Below are 18,239 nucleotides of genomic sequence, written 5' to 3' on the forward strand. Positions count from 1 at the left end.
AGTCTGCATAAACTTATCTTTTGACATCTGCTGTATTTCAGATATTTTGTAACAGTTTCATCTTTCCGGAATATGTTGTGAAATACAAATGTTTCTGAAATTATTAAAATTATTTTGGCATTAATATGACTTCCTTTTAAAATGATAAAATTATTTTGGCACTAATATAATCTCGTTTTATGTACAAAACAATCGTCACTGTTACGAGATATTATGCCCGTTCTCTTTTTATTTGATTATTTCGGAAAGTCATCTTTTATGATTTGCTGTTACTTGCTTATCATACTTTTAATTTTATTGATTTTCATAGCTTATATTGTCTCATGAGACTCATTAGTTTTTTTCTCAATTGCAAGAAAGAAATCATGTCAAATCGCTCGAATACATCAGAAGACAAAATGACATTTTTTAGTGAAACGTTTATACATCAGAAAGACATTTTTTTAGTGAAAGAAATTGTCAGTTTAGAATGTTGTAAATTAAAAATTGTTTTTATACAGTAGTTGTTAACATTTCAATAGTTCTTCGATATTAACCATCCCTTATGTTTATTGAAATGATTTTGGGAAATTACTGCAGAATATCACATTGTATTTTACCAACTTTTAGAATAAGACAAAATTTTCCGTATCAGCACCATCCCCAGCTTAATGTAGTGATGTGTTCTGATTTTTATTCGAGTTATATTTTGGTTGCGATTTCGAAAACAGGGAATTTTCTACAGAATTCTTTTACCATTGTAATTTAGCAGTTTTAAAGATATATTTCACACCATTCTTTTATTAAAGTTTTCAAAACTTAGGTTCTGTGTTTTGGAATAAGTAATTAAAAAAGATTCTTGAGATTGTTGGGCAAAGTTTTGTCTAGTGGAAAAAAATTGTTGTTTGAGTGGAAAATTTATTCCTATTTAAAGATTTGTTGATATTAAAGAGTGGAAATGGAATTAAGTGAATCGACAAAGAAAGCACTAAAGGCTATTCCACTGATGAGGACGAAAGCAGGACCGCGGGATGGTGATTCATGGGTTCAGGTTCTATACCATTTTTTCAAATTTCCTCTTACTCATTTTTTCAAAGTTTAATTTAGATTAATATTCGGTATTTTGTAGTCAATGGAATTCTTTGTGTGATTGCTAACTGCAAAATGATGATTGTTGATAAATGAAATTGTTTGTAAACAAATAACAATTATAAATAATATATAAATAATATGAGGTAAGGCAAGACTTGTATTTTCAGAGGTTAAAGGAAGAATACGAAGCTCTGATAGCTTTTATCAATAACAACAAGGCTGCAGATTTGGATTGGTTTCGTTTAGAAAGTAATAGCGATGGAACAAGATGGTTCGGTAAATGCTGGCATTATCATAATATGCTCAGGTATTTAATTCGTCAGTCATATAGTACTCCGTTAGGAATTATTCTTCATCGCCTTTTGTGTTTTAGTTTTATGATATGCAGATAAGGTTTTATTACTCCTACCATTTCCCAAAATATGAATATTTGAGATAGGTCTTTTTCATTACAGATATGAATTCGATGTTGAATTTGACATTCCCGTAACTTATCCTACTACTGCACCGGAAATTGCATTGCCCGAACTGGACGGCAAAACTGCAAAAATGTACAGGTATTAGTATTCTAAGTACTTGTTTTCCTTGCCCTCATTTTGAGTTGCTCGTACTATTATTCTTCCAATGTGTTTTATCTGAAAGATATGATTCTGAGAGCGATAAGCATTGAAACTAAAATTCGTGTATTTTATTTTCGTTTACCTTTTTTTCGTCATTATTTTAAAAATGGTTCAACTATGAGATAGATGTTTTGCTGTAATAATATAACAATATTAAAATGAACCTTAATTTCAGGTTGATTCAAATATAAGTAGTGACTATTTTTCATACATAACTATTAACTTATAAATCATTTCATGAGTCATAAATGTTTTAAAAAACTACGATAGCTTGATTCGATGCAAAAGTTAATGATTTTTATTCATTTTTAACTTCACGGTACTTTAGAGGAGGACGGATTTGTCTATCGGATCACTTCAAACCTTTGTGGGCTCGCAATGTACCGAAATTCGGAATTGCACAAGCGTTTTCATTAGGACTGGGACCCTGGTTAGCAGTGGAAGTTCCAGATCTGGTTGATCGTGGCATGATACAGCCAAAAACTGCATAAGGTGTCATTATCAAAACGTAATATTTGTGTCTGATTTTTGATTATATTCAATTTTTTTTGTTTTTACAAGTGGATCAGACCATATCGACTGGATCTTTGGAGTATTGTTTTCAAGAGATCTTTGTTTATTTACTTTTTTTATTTTCCTTCCTTTCTGTGGGAGAGTAGGGAATTTCTTCTTTACACATCTTTTTATTTAATTCTGCATAAATTTCTGCGAAAATTTAGTTCTGCACAAATTTTGCTGTTTCCTCATCGCTTCACTGTACCACTGTACTCATTATTCTGAGCTTTAGTGATTAATCAGTGATCATTAATTTCATTTATTTAAAAAAAATTTGATGTCTTTAGTTTTGTGGTCTTATTATTTTCAAACATAATGTTGATTTTTTATCGGTTGTCATTATGTCACTACCACATTATGTTCTTGTTCCATAATATAAATGTTTATAAATTTGTTCTCATTGCCAACACACAGTATGCTATGTGGGGAACTCATCTATCGCCATAATTCTTCCAGCGAGTTTCACAGGATGATTAGATCTGATAACGGAATAATTCTACACAGCAGGTGGAGGAATCTTGCTAACCCATACTAATATTTTTGAATAAAAAGTGCCAAGCGGACTGAGTGGTTGACTGTTCTTTTGCTTTCTGGAATAAAAAAAGTAAATGTTGAACATAAATTTCAACATGATGCCAAAGGAGAAGGCATGAGTATATATGTTAAATGCTGTTACGAAATGCAAGTGGATCTGTCATTATTGTCATGGCCACATTATTGACTTGGCTATATCTGAACTTCTGGAAGTGGCTATAATATTAGTCACTAGCCCATTTAATTCTATCCCGTATTTACATTTATACTGTTAAACGTTTAAAGTAAAAATCTCACACACAAGCAACTACGACCTCCTAATTCATAAGGAAAAAGAAAGTTTCGCATGTTCATTCCTTGAATTTTCCTTTGTCAGTATGGTAAACTCGTAAAATTGCTATACATAAAATATGCAAATTATTTTGGGTATGCCATCCCCGTATGCAAATTATTTTATCTTGTTTCGAATTAATTTATTTAGTGAAGAAAGTTGAGTTTTCTCACAGAATGGTTTGTAAGCATCGTCAAAATTTGCTGTATTAATTGCAAACAATTTGTAGAAAATTGAGCAGAACTTCAGCAATGCAATCAACCATAGCAATTAAATGGGTAACTTTTCTCTTCTTTTATAAAATACTATGAGAGAAGCAGTTTTCTTTTTTTCAGAAAAAATGACTAATTACTAATTAAAACTAAATCATCAGCATGGCAATAGTGAAAGGACTAAACTGATATTCTAACAGCGTAAATTTTGAGTTCTGATGTTGCTGACGGTATCACAGCATATTTACAAGTCTTATTTTATCCTGTTTTCTTTTTCACATTTATTTTATAAGATTAGTGCTCTCAATTGTCGTTGAAATTTAGATTTGTAACATTGGCAGTGGTGGAGTAACATTGTTAACAAAAGAGATGCTCAAGAAGCATTCTTATAGCTCACAATCAGTTAAAGGTTTCAACTGTAACTTGTTCAACTAAGACTAAGTGGGCCTTGTAATTATTAAATGTCTTTTCATGTCCTGAATTAAAATTAGTTATACTATAAATGTATCTGATTGCTTTGGAACACATTGCTTGATTTAGATTTGTTTTTTCAAACATGTCGTCTTGCTCATAGCTGTATACGTTTTCCTGATATCAACAATCGACGCATTATTACCGATCCAACTAAAGCTGCTAGCTCAACAGAAGATAAGCGACGTTTAATACGACAAGGGGTCATTTATGGAAGTGAGTAACTGGACGGAAATTTCCGACAAAATTTTTTTTATTTTCAGATTTATCCATTGCTTTCATCTTTTTTCTCAAATTTACAGTTGGTGGTGCTATTTATCTGATGATGGCTACGAAACTTGTCCAGACTGCTGTTCATTTCAAAAATATGCCTTCCGATCAAGTTGCTCTTGGCACAACACGAATTAATCTGGATGAGATACATGAAGGACAGGTTGATGTAGTTTCTTGGGAAATTTCTGAGGAAGAAATTATAACAGATCAATGGATAGCGATCCGATACATAAATTATGGCAATTTGTATGTAATTTTTAGTGTGCAAATATATGCAGCCATCAAGTTCAAAAAACTTTACTTTTTGTAAACATAGCGAGAAGGTTGTGAAATTATGAAGAAATAGTAAATGTGCATGTGATTCAGTGATTTTCAGTGTAAAACGTTCAAGTGGCGTGGCAAGCCATTATTTGTGAAGCATCGTACAAAGGCGGAAATTGAGGAAGCTCGAAATGTGAAACTAAGTGAACTGAGGGATCCGGAAGAAGACTCAGCTCGTGTAAAACGTCCGGAATGGCTTATCTTGATTGCAGTATGCCCACATCTGGGATGTGTCCCTTTACGTATGTGATTCTCTCATTTATTTGTCGTGGACATCTATTACCTACTATGGGTTTCTAATTTAAATTTTTTCTTAAATTCACCTTTACTGAAAATATCCGGACTTTTCAAGCAATAGAAGAAAGCAGAATGTCAAAATATTTACAATAAGTGGATTAAATATGCTGATTTGAGAGATGGACCGTAAACTTATTGCAAGAAATTTATATTTCTGATAACTTATTTAAGTGATTGCACTACAGATCATAGTGTGCTATGCTGAATACACGCAACTCTTACAGTAATTCCTAAAATATCTTCAAAATTTTCAGCATTCATTTTTGCATGTTTTCAGATGGAAAGGGTGAATACGATGCGTGGTTATGTCCTTGTCACAGCTCATTATTCGACAAGTCAGGTCGTATACGATCGGGACCATCACCGAGTAATCTCGAAGTACCACCGTACAAATTTTACGACGACCATACTGTAGTGATTGGTGAAGAGTGATTGATGAAACCTTTCTGGTTTTTGAATAATAATATAATATATTAAAAAATAGTATCAGAGCTGAAAAGTAAAAGACTTATTTTATTTCGGAGGATTTTTTTACTATAGTGTTATACCATAAGTTTGAAATTCAAACGATATTAGCATGTGACAAAACAATATTTGCTTATGACAAAATGTTTTCAGATACTAATCGTAATCTAGAAACTTATCTAGAAATATTTAAGAATTTTAAATTTATTTTTAGCTCTTTTCTAGTTTTATTTTTGCATAACATTTTTGGTTTCGTTTTGTTCTTTAAAATTAGCTCCCCATCTTTCATTAATAGTTTGATCTCGCTGTATTTTTATTTGCTTATAAGTTTGGTTTTTCAGCATTTCATAAATAATATACTTTATCTATATATCTCGAGATTTGTGACTTACGTTTCAAATTCAATGTCAAGATAATCAAATTAAAACACTTTGTAAGAGATGAAATAAACTGTAGAAATAAAATTGTGATGAAAGTCGAACGTGAGAACATGTTTATTAATTTGCAACTCGATATTTTCTATCTAGAAGAAGGCTATTATCGATTTCGTTGTTTTAAAATCGAGGCATAGCCCGAACTTCGGCAAGTGTTCGATCAATTTTCTCCAAAAAACGATCTTTTGGGCGTGATGTTATCTGGACGAAATTCGAACCAACAATACGTGAGTCATGACTACGAACATACGGATGGTCCGCGTACATGTATGGAGTCAAAGGGGTACTGAAATTGAATATGAATGGACTGAGTCTTCATGATTATTTGCGTCACTACATGTTCTCTGCTGTTGGTAGATTAGATCTTATTAATATCTTGTTAACAGGTTGTTAAAAACAAATGTGCATACAATATAGGTTCTACTGATCATTTAACATAAATTAAGGGTTTTAAAAGATTACCTATCGGATCCTTTATAATCAATAATCATCTGCTTGTTGTTCCGTTTCCAGTCGTCATCGGCTTTTTCCCGGTAAGATGTATAAGTGTCCTAAAAATAAATTTTATCTCATTGATTTTTTCCGTATCTATACGATTAATATTACAATGTTTGTAGTTCTCATTATCTAACCGTAGTAACACTATCCTCTAACCAGTGTATCAGAAGGTTAGTAATATTTTTAATACTTTCCTTAAATATTTTTCATATCCATTCACTTGCTAAATAAAAAATTAGATAGACTAAATATGAAAGATATAATGAGTATTCTTAAAACATTTAGATTTAATTAGAATTTTCGAATTTTTGTTGAATTGATCTACAGGCACTTTTCTTGAGCAATTTATCGCTCCTGTACTTCACATTGTTTCGCTCCTCCCCAGCAATATAGTGGTAAGGAGAGGAAGGTTCAAGGGATTTAAATTACTTAGCTTTTGACCTTTCTAGAAGATGTAATGGATATAGGAGCACGGAATCTTCAAAGATAGGTTATTGATTACTAAGTGCTGTTATCATTCCAGATGGATGTTAATATGTTAAGCCATAAATTACAGAAAACAATTTCATGGGTAGAATTTCCCTTTCTCAAAAATACCTCCTTCACATACACTGCAGTATTAGCTGTTCTTTGCATCAGCGACGAAGAGCTGCATGATTTGTTATGAGAGAAACAGTATCACACCTTATTTTGGGAAGATGATAATAGAGTTGAGTTGCAAGTCGAGTTGCGGCTGCTTGTCGGATAATAGGAGGTGTAGGATGATGAGTAATCCTCACCACCCATTAAGCCATACTCACAGAACATGTTCTCCAACGGTATTCTCATGATGTTTTCATCAACTTCAAAAAATGTTAATATTGAAATCCCTTCTAAAATTTTCATTTTTTAAGATTATTAAAGGACAGAATGGAACAGATTGGACAGAATGAAATGAATAAAAAGGAAAATAAAGTTGAATCAAATGTCGAACTAAAACTCACAGGATTCATTCAAGGCAGCAGAACCAAGTAAATCATGAACTCGCAACATATTGTGATTACTTATCAAATTACCCGAAGTAGCAAAGAGTTTTGGTAAATTGTTGCCAGGGCGGAATATATTATGTACATACTTTTCAAAACTCATCGCCATTGGTCCATCAGAGAAAATTCTACTCTCATACTTATTCTCTAAACTTGATGTTGTATTTGAGATTAACTTCGCCTTATCATTGTCATTTCTTCCACTTAGGCTAACTCCAAAGGCGGTTTTGTCCCCATGGCTATGATCATAGGTTCGCATAGTACAATTGCTTTTGCCACTTTCGTTATTGTCTCTGCTCGTGTATTCTGACATATTTTTCTCTATCTCTATAAGACAAAATCTTCAGCAATCACAGATTGTCTAGAAATAATTCAAAGCAAAGTGAGTAAAATTAACAATTTTGAATTCAACAAAAATATGACAAATTCTTACAAGTATAAGAAAATACTACGGTAAATAGATTTTTTGACTTTGAATTAAATTTGTGTCATTACTACAGGGATATTAATCGAATTGATAAATCTGCACTGACATATATTGTTTCAATTCCTTCATTTTTAATCTTTTTTAAACATTAAAAATACATAATATCTGAAATGCAATAATCGAAAAATTTTTCGACACTCAATTTTTTTTTCTAGTTCGACAAACACAGTAGCGCATGACAGGACAAATAAATTACTTTCAGTAGGATTTAGTTAACGAGCAAGAATTTCATGCATTTTCACGGTTTCTTTCTTTTCGTGACGAGTTACCGAGAACTTTATGGATAGTTTCTGGGGCATTTTTATCACAGTTTGTTTGAATTGCACGCCAAACTAACGTTACGTTCATTACCTTTGCCTACGTAACTTCGCAAAAAAAGTGGAAGAGTATTCGCAAAGCAAAAGAGAGATGGAATAAAGCTAACTTCTATAGCACTGAAACAAGCAAGCTTTGAAAATATCGCTGTGATTAAGTCTTAAAATGAATTTTCTAAGAAAAACAAAAATAAAGCCTGAATTTGCTATTCAACGATTTTAAAAATCCACAAATGTAAGAATTCCTACAGCTTATCACCACCCTTCTAATGTATATACCCATGAAATGCACAGTGAATTGTGTTGGTTCGTTATATATAAATCAGTCACTCCTTGTGCATTTTAATAATTTCCGGTAGATGGTAGAACATCGATTGGGCAGGTAACTGAAAATAATGTAAATCAAACTGATAAGCATCGCAATACAATGATGAAGTTCAAAAACAAGAATTTATCCTTCTCCTCCTCCTAGCTTGCTTCTTGCTAAGGAACAGTTGCCATTAGTCTCTTGTTCTAACTGTTGAAAAGCGTTATATCTACTTAGACTCTATCTCCTATTTATTGAATACTTTGTAATGTATATCGCACACACACATACACACACACATACACACACACACACACACACAGACACACACAGACACACACACACACACACAGACACACACACACACACACACACACACACACACACGTGCCGTACACCGCAGTACAGAAAATATTGGGATTCCTTTTCTTTTCAGCACTTAGTTATTTTCTAAACGTTTTAAACTTGCACCTCAAAGCAATTGAATTATTCATAGCAATTCCCTATTCAACCAAAAAATATCACAGAGTTGCTGAAAAAATTAATTTCAAAAAATCAGACATCTTCATATGACTAGCACAACTTTATAATTCAGCAGATCTTGAGCGTTTTTGTGAATGATCACTACTACTTCGCAATGCCTTCCGTTGTAAATGATTCTGAAATAAGTTCTTCAATAAGCCCAAGAATTTGGAAGTAATATATCATATAGAAGAAATTACATTGTATGACATGAAAGCGGGTAAATTACAGATGATTTGGCGGAAATAACCTTTCTTGTAGCTTCGCATCTTTCCAGTTTACAACGATATAAAAATTCAGCAAAAGCAGTTGCCATCGATAGTATCATGCCACCACAGAGAATATAAAATATTCCGGCAACTTTACTAAGAGTTAAACTGGCACTATTACCTCCTTCCTGGAATAGCATTAATGAAATTTGAGGAAAATCGGTAGCTGAAGATCTGAACAAAGGAAAGATAGCAGTAGCAATAAAATGTTCTGAAATTACTTCCACCAATTTTTGAACCTCAAAAACAATTCAACTGAAATTGCCCTATTATTATCGTTATAACTAGCTTGAACGATTTTATGTCTTAAGGTAAAATGATAAGGCTTAAGGTATTTTTTGATCAAAGTACCGGAAAGCATATGTTAAGGGAGAAGAAATAGAAAGGCGGAATATAATCAGTTCATCATACAGCTGCATTCTATGCATATCAAATTCTGAATGTGAAATATGATCTAAGAGTATAAGTTGGTTCTTCTTATTTATCCTACTCAATACAAGTATTATCATCACTATTTCTCAAAAAAAAAAAAAACATAATAATGGTGACCGGAGACATTGACATTCCTTGATCGCACTGTCCTCGATCATACCACCATTTATTTTCCAGTCGTTTCAGCTCACCCTTCTCATGTAAGTATAATATCGCAAAATTAATACTTTCTCTATAAAAGCTTCACTAATCATAAAATTCAACGAATTCATCTTGAATAAATACTGAATATTCTAGAATTATCGAAGTTAATGTTTAGCGTTAAAACATTTCAGAAAATCATGTTAGTATTAATATCTCGCTAAGATGAACACTGCACAAAAAAAAAAAAAAAAAAATTCTCCTATTTATGATACCGTTAAAGGTAATAATACTTCGAAATGTATAAAATGTTATTAAAACTGTTGAACAATACTTCGAAACCTCCAAGCATCATTTAACGATTTTACCGGATGAGAAAGCAAGAAAAGCTACCTCAGCGGGTTACCAATTTTGGTGGCAACTCCATATCCCAAAGAATTCAAATTAGCACCAACTTTCATGGTATCGCATGGTTTCCGAGTATTTTCGTATTCATTGGCTGTTTCTTCCAAAAGAAATGCATATTGTCCCTGAATAGTTAATAAAACTAGTTACAGAAAAGTTGGATGAGTTAGCAGTTTTCTTAATAAATGGGTTCCTAGAATTTATACGGTGTATTCAATCGTCAATTCTGCATCAGATGAACAGCAATCCGCTCCGTGCTTTCTAACTTCTTTCTATGCTGGTAAGCATAACTGAAGAATGTATGTTGCTTGAAAATAACATGTAAAAGTATAAAAGAAACCATCTATAAAGAAAAGATTAAACAAATTCGAGAAGAACCTTGCTACGGCGCACTTTTTCAATCCCTTCAGCATAAGTATTTGCCATTACAGTGTCTGAAGTATTAGGATGTTGTTGTGCACGAAGCTGCTGAGTATACGTATCATACATGAAACTCCACATTTTTTTATAAACGGGTACTGCTGATTCCTGAAATACATACTTGATGAAAACGGTGAGTTTGAAACGAAAGATGATAATTCAGATAGACTGAGGTCGATCTTTTCCAGTCATATTTCGAAATATCAACAAAGAAGAAGCAGAAAACATCGTATTGAAAATGTGATCAATCTTAGTACTGTCATAATGAATGCTACTCTCAATAAATTGAAAACTTTTTATACCTTGAAAAATTCTTCTGTTGAACCACCTTTAACAATTCCATAAAGGATTCTCTTCTGAGCAGCCAGATCATCGACCGATTCAATTGGTGGAGTCATTTTCTCTAGGGTCAGGAATGCTGCTAAGTTTGCAGTGTATGAGGAAACAATGATAAGCGTAAAGAACCACCATGCACTACTAGCGATCCGTCCGGATGGTGCTCTGCAGCATATTTAGGCAAAAGTTCATTAGTGATATTTTAATTTAACATTTTTTACTGGAAGTACTTATGCACTTCTATTTTTAGTGATAAAAGGGCTCTGCATGACCATTACTTTGGTAGATATATCATAACACAGTAAAAAAAGAAAAAAGAAAGAAAAAATTACAAATTAAATCAAACTTCATTAAGCTTGATATAATCATCTAGACGTAGTAATTATATGACAAAAATTTCCAGTTTTTTAAGAATCTAAAATTTTGCAGATGGATTGACAATTCTAAATTTTCAAACAATTACATTTCGGTTCATGATTTCTTGAGAAACTTCAGTAACTTTTTTTTTTTCGATTTGACTGAATTTTCTAGTTAGAACAAGTAAGTAAATAATGCAATAGAGATGAAGTAAAATTTACATGAGAAGTAAAACATAATAATTGAAGTTATGAGATTACGAATTGTAATAATACTGTACTAACAGTTATTAATTATAAATGCTTTTGTATTTTATAATTAATATCTGAGGCGGACTTACCTGGGTAATATATCAGTACCTTGCTGCATAAACGATGATAATGTGAACCATAAACTATTGTACAAAGAGAGCTGCGTTGGCAATTCTGCTTCCGTACGCGTTTCATAAGGACTGAAGGAGCTCACTAGAAATATAGTAAGTGATACCTGAAATGTTAGTCATCATCATGAAATGGCACTTTGGATTAAAACATGGAATAAGATATGAGAAAACTTTAGAATTCATGAACACTTAAATTAAAGGTACTTGAAGCTAAAGATGATTAAGACAGTTGTGAATCTAATTATGTTATCTAAATCAATCTACATATTTGTTCTTATTTGAAGTAATGACTGAAATTAATTTCATTGTTACCAACACTTCCAATCCATTTTATTGGCTAAGTTAATTAATTAATTTAAGCGAAAATATGATAATTTCGGTATTTTTCGGAATAACTAGCTTACTTTCTTGACACTGTCAAATTCAAACTGGCACTCAACATAGTTTGACACGACTTTTTTATTTACCCTCTAGGATTCTATCATGCTTCAGAAATTCATGTTTTGAAATCAGAAAAATTAATTTGAAATAAATAACAAAATAACTTACTCCAGCATATGAACACAGTATGAGGAACCAAATGTTTGTTCCTAGAGGTTGCATGAATGAGAAAACATTGAATTCCTGTTTTTCCGGTTTCTTAATCATGATACTGATTCCAGTGGTCATAAATGGTTTCGAGAAGTCAACGACGCGCTCGCGAGCTTGGTTGATGGTGAGTGGTGCTACGGCAACATCCGCTGTCTGCATATCTGTTGACATTGCTTATTTCTTACAAGGATTTTCCTGAGAACCACCATATCACCTATTATCAAGCTATGATTACCTGGATCCTGTCGTTTCATTAGCTCAACTGTTTAGCACTGTTCATACAGTCTTTGTGGTTCGGTCATTTCAGCTTTTGTAGTGTTTTAATCCACTTAACCTAATTTGTTAAGTAAGAGTGTTGCTTTAATTGTTAAGTTAATTGGAAATGAGAAAGAGCTTAATGGCCAATCTCTTCTTGTGTACTCTGGTAGGAAATAAATTTATTAGTCCTCGATAGTGGAGGAAAAAAAGGACGAATAAACGGAAAAAGTCTGTCAAAATTTTTTCGAGAACCATATGTTCTTAGTCAAACTGATTATTTCTTCGAATTTCTTTCATTTTACCCACTCAATATTTCCCGCAATAATCTCACCTGCGTCTTCTAGCAACTTCATAGCACTGCTTTTAATTTTACATTACGCGGATGAAAAACTGCAGATATGTATTCACTAATGGACATTATCCATCAGGAAAGAGAAAAAGCGATATATTAGTTCAAGAAACCTACTTTTTCCTCAAGTGTACTTGAGGGTAAATCTCTCAGATTAATTAAAGATGAGGCCACATTATTCGATGATAAAATGGATGTAATTGCAAATAATTTAAAAAAAAAAAAAAAAAAAAAAAAAAAAACATCATAATAAGCTGAGGAAAACTTTACCACTCAGGAAAGCTACAAATTGGAAATCCGATTTCGTCAAGGTCAGAATCAAACTCTAGTTTCTCGTTTCTTTTCAATAAATCTGACGATATCAGTAAATGAGTAAATCGCTAAAATTCCCTTCAATAATAAATTTTCCACTAGAATCAGCTCAAAAGAAATCAAAACGACTGAATAAGTTTCTCTAGTCTTCTTAATAACATGCCTCGTTCAGCAAATATCCGATCATTCCATCCCAAGAACCGTCATCTTGACGTTGACCATATTTATTTCCTTCAGCAATGAATATTTCATAAGAATCAAAACCGCTGATATTCATTGCTAACAATTTAATCAAATCAATACAGTATCCTTCGAAACGGTCATTACCAACATGTGCAGGTTCTCCAGGAACCGTTCGCTTTAGCATCACGAACGGTTTCACCTGCAGTATCGTATTTAGTTAATTCTGAGCTTTTCAAAAATGAAATATTATCGTATTGATTGACCTCCATAAAATAACGCTTGTTCTAAAAATGCATTACATTTTTTAATAAGAATGCAATATGTTACGATCGGCTGAAATTTTTAAGATTTGAACTAAGCGATAAAATCAAGCCCGTTAGAAATAAAATTCAGTGTTATAGAAAAATTGCCGGTTTCATTTTGAATCAACATACCAGGACCGTTACAATATGTAGTCTATTAGGCCGGTGGTGTAAGCGAGTGATAGCTTCTTCCCTTAGCAAATTTGGCTTACTTTCTGCATTCATCATGAATCCTACACCTTGTCTCCAGTCATACATCTAAAATGTGGTAATTTTTACAAGGAATAATTTTCTTTTTAAATTTTCAAAATTCAAATTCTAGTTGAAAAGTTTAATACAAAATGTTTTCAGGCAGCTTTTGTTATTCATTCATCTTAGATCAAAATTTATATCTGCAGTAAACATGATTGATTACAATAAGGATTGATTACATTTCGAACGCTATATAAGCTCCTTCCGCTTGGATTGATTTCAACTACTTTCGCTGAGAAGTTTGTTCTACTTAACGACTTAGTAAACTGTATTTGACCGGTAAGTGTCCCATCTGTTTCGTCTAATTTTACCTGTAATTCGAACAGTTGAGCGTTATTTTGACCGAACATTTGCTTATCAAATTAAAATCCATTTACTAAGTTTATATTTCGGTAAGTAATGATAGAATCATTTTCTCAGTAGTCCAAAAATTCATATCTTATTTTTGCATTATGATTGCAGTGGTAACGGTTCAATTTTTTGAATTTAAAATTTCACATAGATATCTCCAGAGGATTGCTTAAGGAAGCAATTCTCAATCTGCCTCAGCCAAAAATTGGGAAAGCTATTATATATTGTTGGGAAATATTCTATTTTCAATTTCGAAACTTTGGGATAAATTATATATTGTCTGATCAAGTTTTAAATGAATTTTAAAGTAATAATTAGAAAAAACATCATTTCAAAATGACATAGTCATTTCGTTTATTTTTCTTAAAAAAATTCTGTCGATAAAATTTAGGGGTCAAGGAGTATTCTTAGATAACCTAAACTCCTCTGCTGTTGTCGAAATTGAGAAAGTTCCACAAGTCTACAAGGAAAGGATGAAATTTTAAATGTGCATTTGGAAGTTCAATGTAAACTACTTAAACAATAGTTTCCTCCTTCTCCCTCATTTATGAAAAAAAGTAAATTTTTTTTTTTGAATTTTTTGGAATTTTTTTTCCAGAATTTCTTTCTAAATTTTGGAATTTTCTTATTTTAATAAAAAGTTATCTGAACAAGGCTGTTCTCGGAATTGGCATAATTATGAAATTGTTTTTGAATTCATGACAGAATATAGATTCCCCGATATGAAATTGTACCTCTCTAATGGCTTCAATAATTTTATCACCGAATTCGAATGGCATCGAATGTGAGGTGGCATGCTGCAGATCACGTCTGCACTGTATTCCTGGCTGACCAGCATTATACAGTTGGTTTTGATTGAATGCATTAGCAAACAAGTCACGGCCGTATTTTTTCAAAACAATGTCAATCGCATTACTTGCCACAAGCAATGCATCGTGTGCAAACATTGCACTCATCTGCAAGTACCACAACCTTAACAATACTTCGACTTATTAAACTCCACGTTCTCTTAAAATTTTATTGCAATTTATTTTAACTTGCCCAATAATTACTCAGATAAGAAATAAAAACAGTTAAAGATTATTTACTTAATTCAACTTTATAAATCAACCAAGACTGAATTTCTTTTAATCATATAGTAAGTAAATGAGGGCAGATAAATTGACAAACTTACTGGTATTGACACATCATCCATGATGGAACGATTGCCGTAGTGATGCACGAACATTTTTCTTTCTTTGCTAAAATAGGAGCGCAATTATTCTAAATGAAATCAAAGTCTAGAACAGCTTAATGCTTATTTCATGTATTAAGGAAATATTTCATAACGAGATTTTAAACTTTCTTATGTTATTTCTTATTACAACTGACAAATCGGTAAGGAAACTTAAGATAAACTCTACTATCATCATTTTTCTAGTGATATTCAAACTGCAAATATAATAATTGATGGATTTTTAAATTTAAGGTAGGTCTCACTTAGTTCTATTTATTGCTACTGTTGTATAATTTTTTTTTTTTTTTATAAGATTAACTTAACACTAGTTTAAAGTGATGCTAAAACTTTTATGAAACTTACTTTAAACGTTGATTATATCTGTCACACATTAAAAAAGCTGTAATATTGATAAGAGTATAGTGGAAAGCATCCAGATCATTTTCATCCAGTTCCTGTTAAAATTTGTAGACTTAAGATTTATTTCTCTGAAACGAAGTAGTAGAACATTCAGATCTATCTAAATTTATTGTACTTACGAAGTTAGCAAACACATAATTATATTGTTTTTTGACAAGTATGCTTTCTTTTAGTGACTGCAAAAATGCTCGGATACGATAACTATTCGAAATATCCACCACAACATTTAAGGATCTGAAATAATTAAACAGAGTCGGCAGTGATGTTAATTTTGTTTCCATCTCATGCTATGAATTGAACATTATCTAATCTTTCCAGATGGATCAATATCAAACAAGCTTTCCACTTTCTTTCTTTTATACCAAGTGCTTTTTTTAGGAATACAATACGAAAGAACTGTTGAAAATTATGCACAGCCATATCAATGTCTTGCTTTTAATAATTTCATATGTGCTACGACTTGAAATTTTTGGTTCATACCTTGAATCAAGGAAGTTAAAATTTTGCATATGAAAATTATTGAGAAATTCTCGAAAGTACTCTTCATCTTCAGGAATGCGATAGCTATTGATCTGTAGCGTATAGATAGGATTATTTTTTTCCAAATATTTATATATTGCGGTAAGGCTTCGTTCTGCTGAAACGACTATTCATTTACAATTCAAACAATACTTCCGTTTCTAAATTTCAGAAATTGAAGATGCGATTCAAATTTAAAGCACTGTATTCCAAAGTGGGGTAAAAACTAAGTCACTCATCTTCAGGAATACAGTAAGTCAGAATATAGTACTTCAGGAATAAAGTGGTTTGAATTTAAATTCAAATTCACACTTAAATAAGTTAACTATAGTTTACCATTAGCACCATCGTGTAAATAGATAATTTCATGCCATTGTTTAATTTTGATGTAATCCACTAATAGTTCATCAGCAGGAGGCCTTACCGATGCTGTAAAAGCCGGAGACGAGTCAGAGCTCAAATCGGAAGTTTCCCAGTCAATCAACGGTATCTGAATAAAAGTAAATTTTTAACAGGTGAGAAATAATGAGCCCAGGATATCTAACCACACTCTTATTTCAGCAAGTGTTATGTATTAGAATGTTAGTATGCACTTGGTAAAGTAATTTAAATGGGATATCTCAAGTAGTAACAACTGGAAATGCTTAATTTAAATTTGATAGGAACCAACTTTGACTCGTTTCGCCAATGAACTGTAAAGACCAAATGATATGGGCGAACTACCCGCTAACATGATCATAAAGCCAATCTTAAGTTCATCGCATACTAAAATTAGAAGAGTAAAGTACTACATAATATTGGCAAAAAATCTTTAAAGAAATGAATTGTAATCTGAGTGTTTTCAAGTTATCTGTAAAATATAACCATAAAGGTGGTATGATGAGCAATTAAAGGATAAACAGAAACAAGAAACCAAAATCGGCTAAGTGCCAAAGAAGCGTTGTGGAATGCATCGCTGGTAGGTAACGTACACCAAGCGCCACATCTATCGTATTTTTTTCCTCCATATTAAACCAAAATTCGGCCAATCGAAGCATTTCTTGAATTATCGCTGCAGTTGTGTTGTCCAACTCACTGGTGTTTATAAAGGCACCTCAAGTTTTTTAAAAATTTCAATGTTTTTCCAGAAATGTTGCAATTTGAAGCTGATAAACCTGTCTGTTCAATTCGAATTCCATGCATATTTTTAAAAGTTATAAAGGATAATTTGTAGGTAAAAGTTGTCATTAAAGATAACTCTTCGATCATTTTTCTTAACAAGTATCGGTAATAGAAATTTAAAAAAAAGTTTACGAGCACTACTTTAGGCTTTTACTATTTTAACCGACTCGCTCTTCGACAATTTTTAATGAACTCTATTATGAATCACAATATAATGAATGTAATATTATCAGAAAGAATTTTAATAGGTTTCAAATAATGGTCTGAAACTTACGTAGTGGCACCTTTCGGACTAAAGAATACGTCTGCTGTAGCCAAAAAATAAGAAATATGAATAGAATACTTTTTTTACATATAGAGGTCATTGGAATTTTGTGAGATGTAATTTCGAAAACCAGAGCAAATTACAAATGGGAGGAAAGCAGCTGAAAAACAAGAAGTAAGCTCACTTCACCGTGAAATGATTCTTCCAGCTCACTTCACCATAAAATTAAACTCTTAAAGAACATAGAGAAGCCAAATGAAGTCTTCCGATATTCACTGTGCCCAGCAAAATTTACTGCGTTTAAAAAAGTGCAGTACGAAGATGAAGCTTCCGTTGCAAAATGATAATTTGTTGACACTGAATTATTCCGCATCCAGTAATCCTTCATTCTTTCTCGTACAAATGGGCGGAAAATTGGAAATTTCTGAAGTGTTGTAGTTTGTGAGAAGACCGAATGAAGCGAGAGATGTATTGTTCGTGTTTATGTGCGCCCCTTGCCTTCTTTGCTGCCTCCATGTCCCTTCATATAAGGGATGTTGTCATTAAAAATGCAAATCCAATTTGCTTCAGGGCCTTTTTCC

The 18,239-nt window shown here is 32.3% G+C and overlaps 4 protein-coding genes across 4 annotated transcripts; 2 read left to right on the top strand and 2 right to left on the bottom strand.

The window, feature by feature from the left end:
* Nucleotides 1-937: 937 nt before the first annotated feature.
* Nucleotides 938-2,182, top strand: Bma-ufc-1 (Uncharacterized protein; the record flags this gene model as incomplete). Its single annotated transcript, XM_001900665.2, has 4 exons — nt 938-1,030; nt 1,239-1,378; nt 1,527-1,628; nt 2,020-2,182. 4 exons carry the CDS (start codon nt 938-940, stop codon nt 2,180-2,182), a joined length of 498 nt encoding a protein of 165 aa, XP_001900700.1.
* A 1,180-nt stretch (nt 2,183-3,362) lies between these two features.
* On the top strand, nt 3,363-5,117 carry Bma-isp-1.1 (Uncharacterized protein; the record flags this gene model as incomplete). Its single annotated transcript, XM_001900664.1, has 6 exons — nt 3,363-3,389; nt 3,648-3,732; nt 3,864-4,010; nt 4,097-4,227; nt 4,444-4,630; nt 4,963-5,117. 6 exons carry the CDS (start codon nt 3,363-3,365, stop codon nt 5,115-5,117), a joined length of 732 nt encoding a protein of 243 aa, XP_001900699.1.
* A 587-nt stretch (nt 5,118-5,704) lies between these two features.
* Nucleotides 5,705-7,366, bottom strand: Bm3953 (Uncharacterized protein; the record flags this gene model as incomplete). Its single annotated transcript, XM_001900663.2, has 4 exons — nt 5,705-5,870; nt 6,047-6,135; nt 6,767-6,924; nt 7,066-7,366. The coding sequence occupies 4 exons, from the start codon at nt 7,364-7,366 to the stop codon at nt 5,705-5,707; spliced, it is 714 nt and encodes a 237-aa protein (XP_001900698.2).
* A 1,433-nt stretch (nt 7,367-8,799) lies between these two features.
* Bma-glr-2 (Uncharacterized protein) lies at nt 8,800-17,758 on the bottom strand (the record flags this gene model as incomplete). Its single annotated transcript, XM_043077227.1, has 20 exons — nt 8,800-8,874; nt 8,988-9,134; nt 9,556-9,670; nt 9,973-10,109; nt 10,363-10,512; nt 10,707-10,905; nt 11,438-11,583; nt 12,029-12,219; nt 13,149-13,371; nt 13,607-13,732; nt 13,906-14,037; nt 14,812-15,033; nt 15,252-15,318; nt 15,657-15,748; nt 15,833-15,947; nt 16,194-16,350; nt 16,569-16,722; nt 16,903-16,997; nt 17,146-17,325; nt 17,668-17,758. The coding sequence occupies 20 exons, from the start codon at nt 17,756-17,758 to the stop codon at nt 8,800-8,802; spliced, it is 2,814 nt and encodes a 937-aa protein (XP_042933161.1).
* Nucleotides 17,759-18,239: the final 481 nt, after the last annotated feature.

This window comes from Brugia malayi (genome assembly GCF_000002995.4).
Source record: "Brugia malayi strain FR3 genome assembly, contig: Bm_v4_Chr1_scaffold_001, whole genome shotgun sequence".
NCBI classification, from domain to species: Eukaryota; Metazoa; Nematoda; class Chromadorea; order Rhabditida; family Onchocercidae; genus Brugia; species Brugia malayi.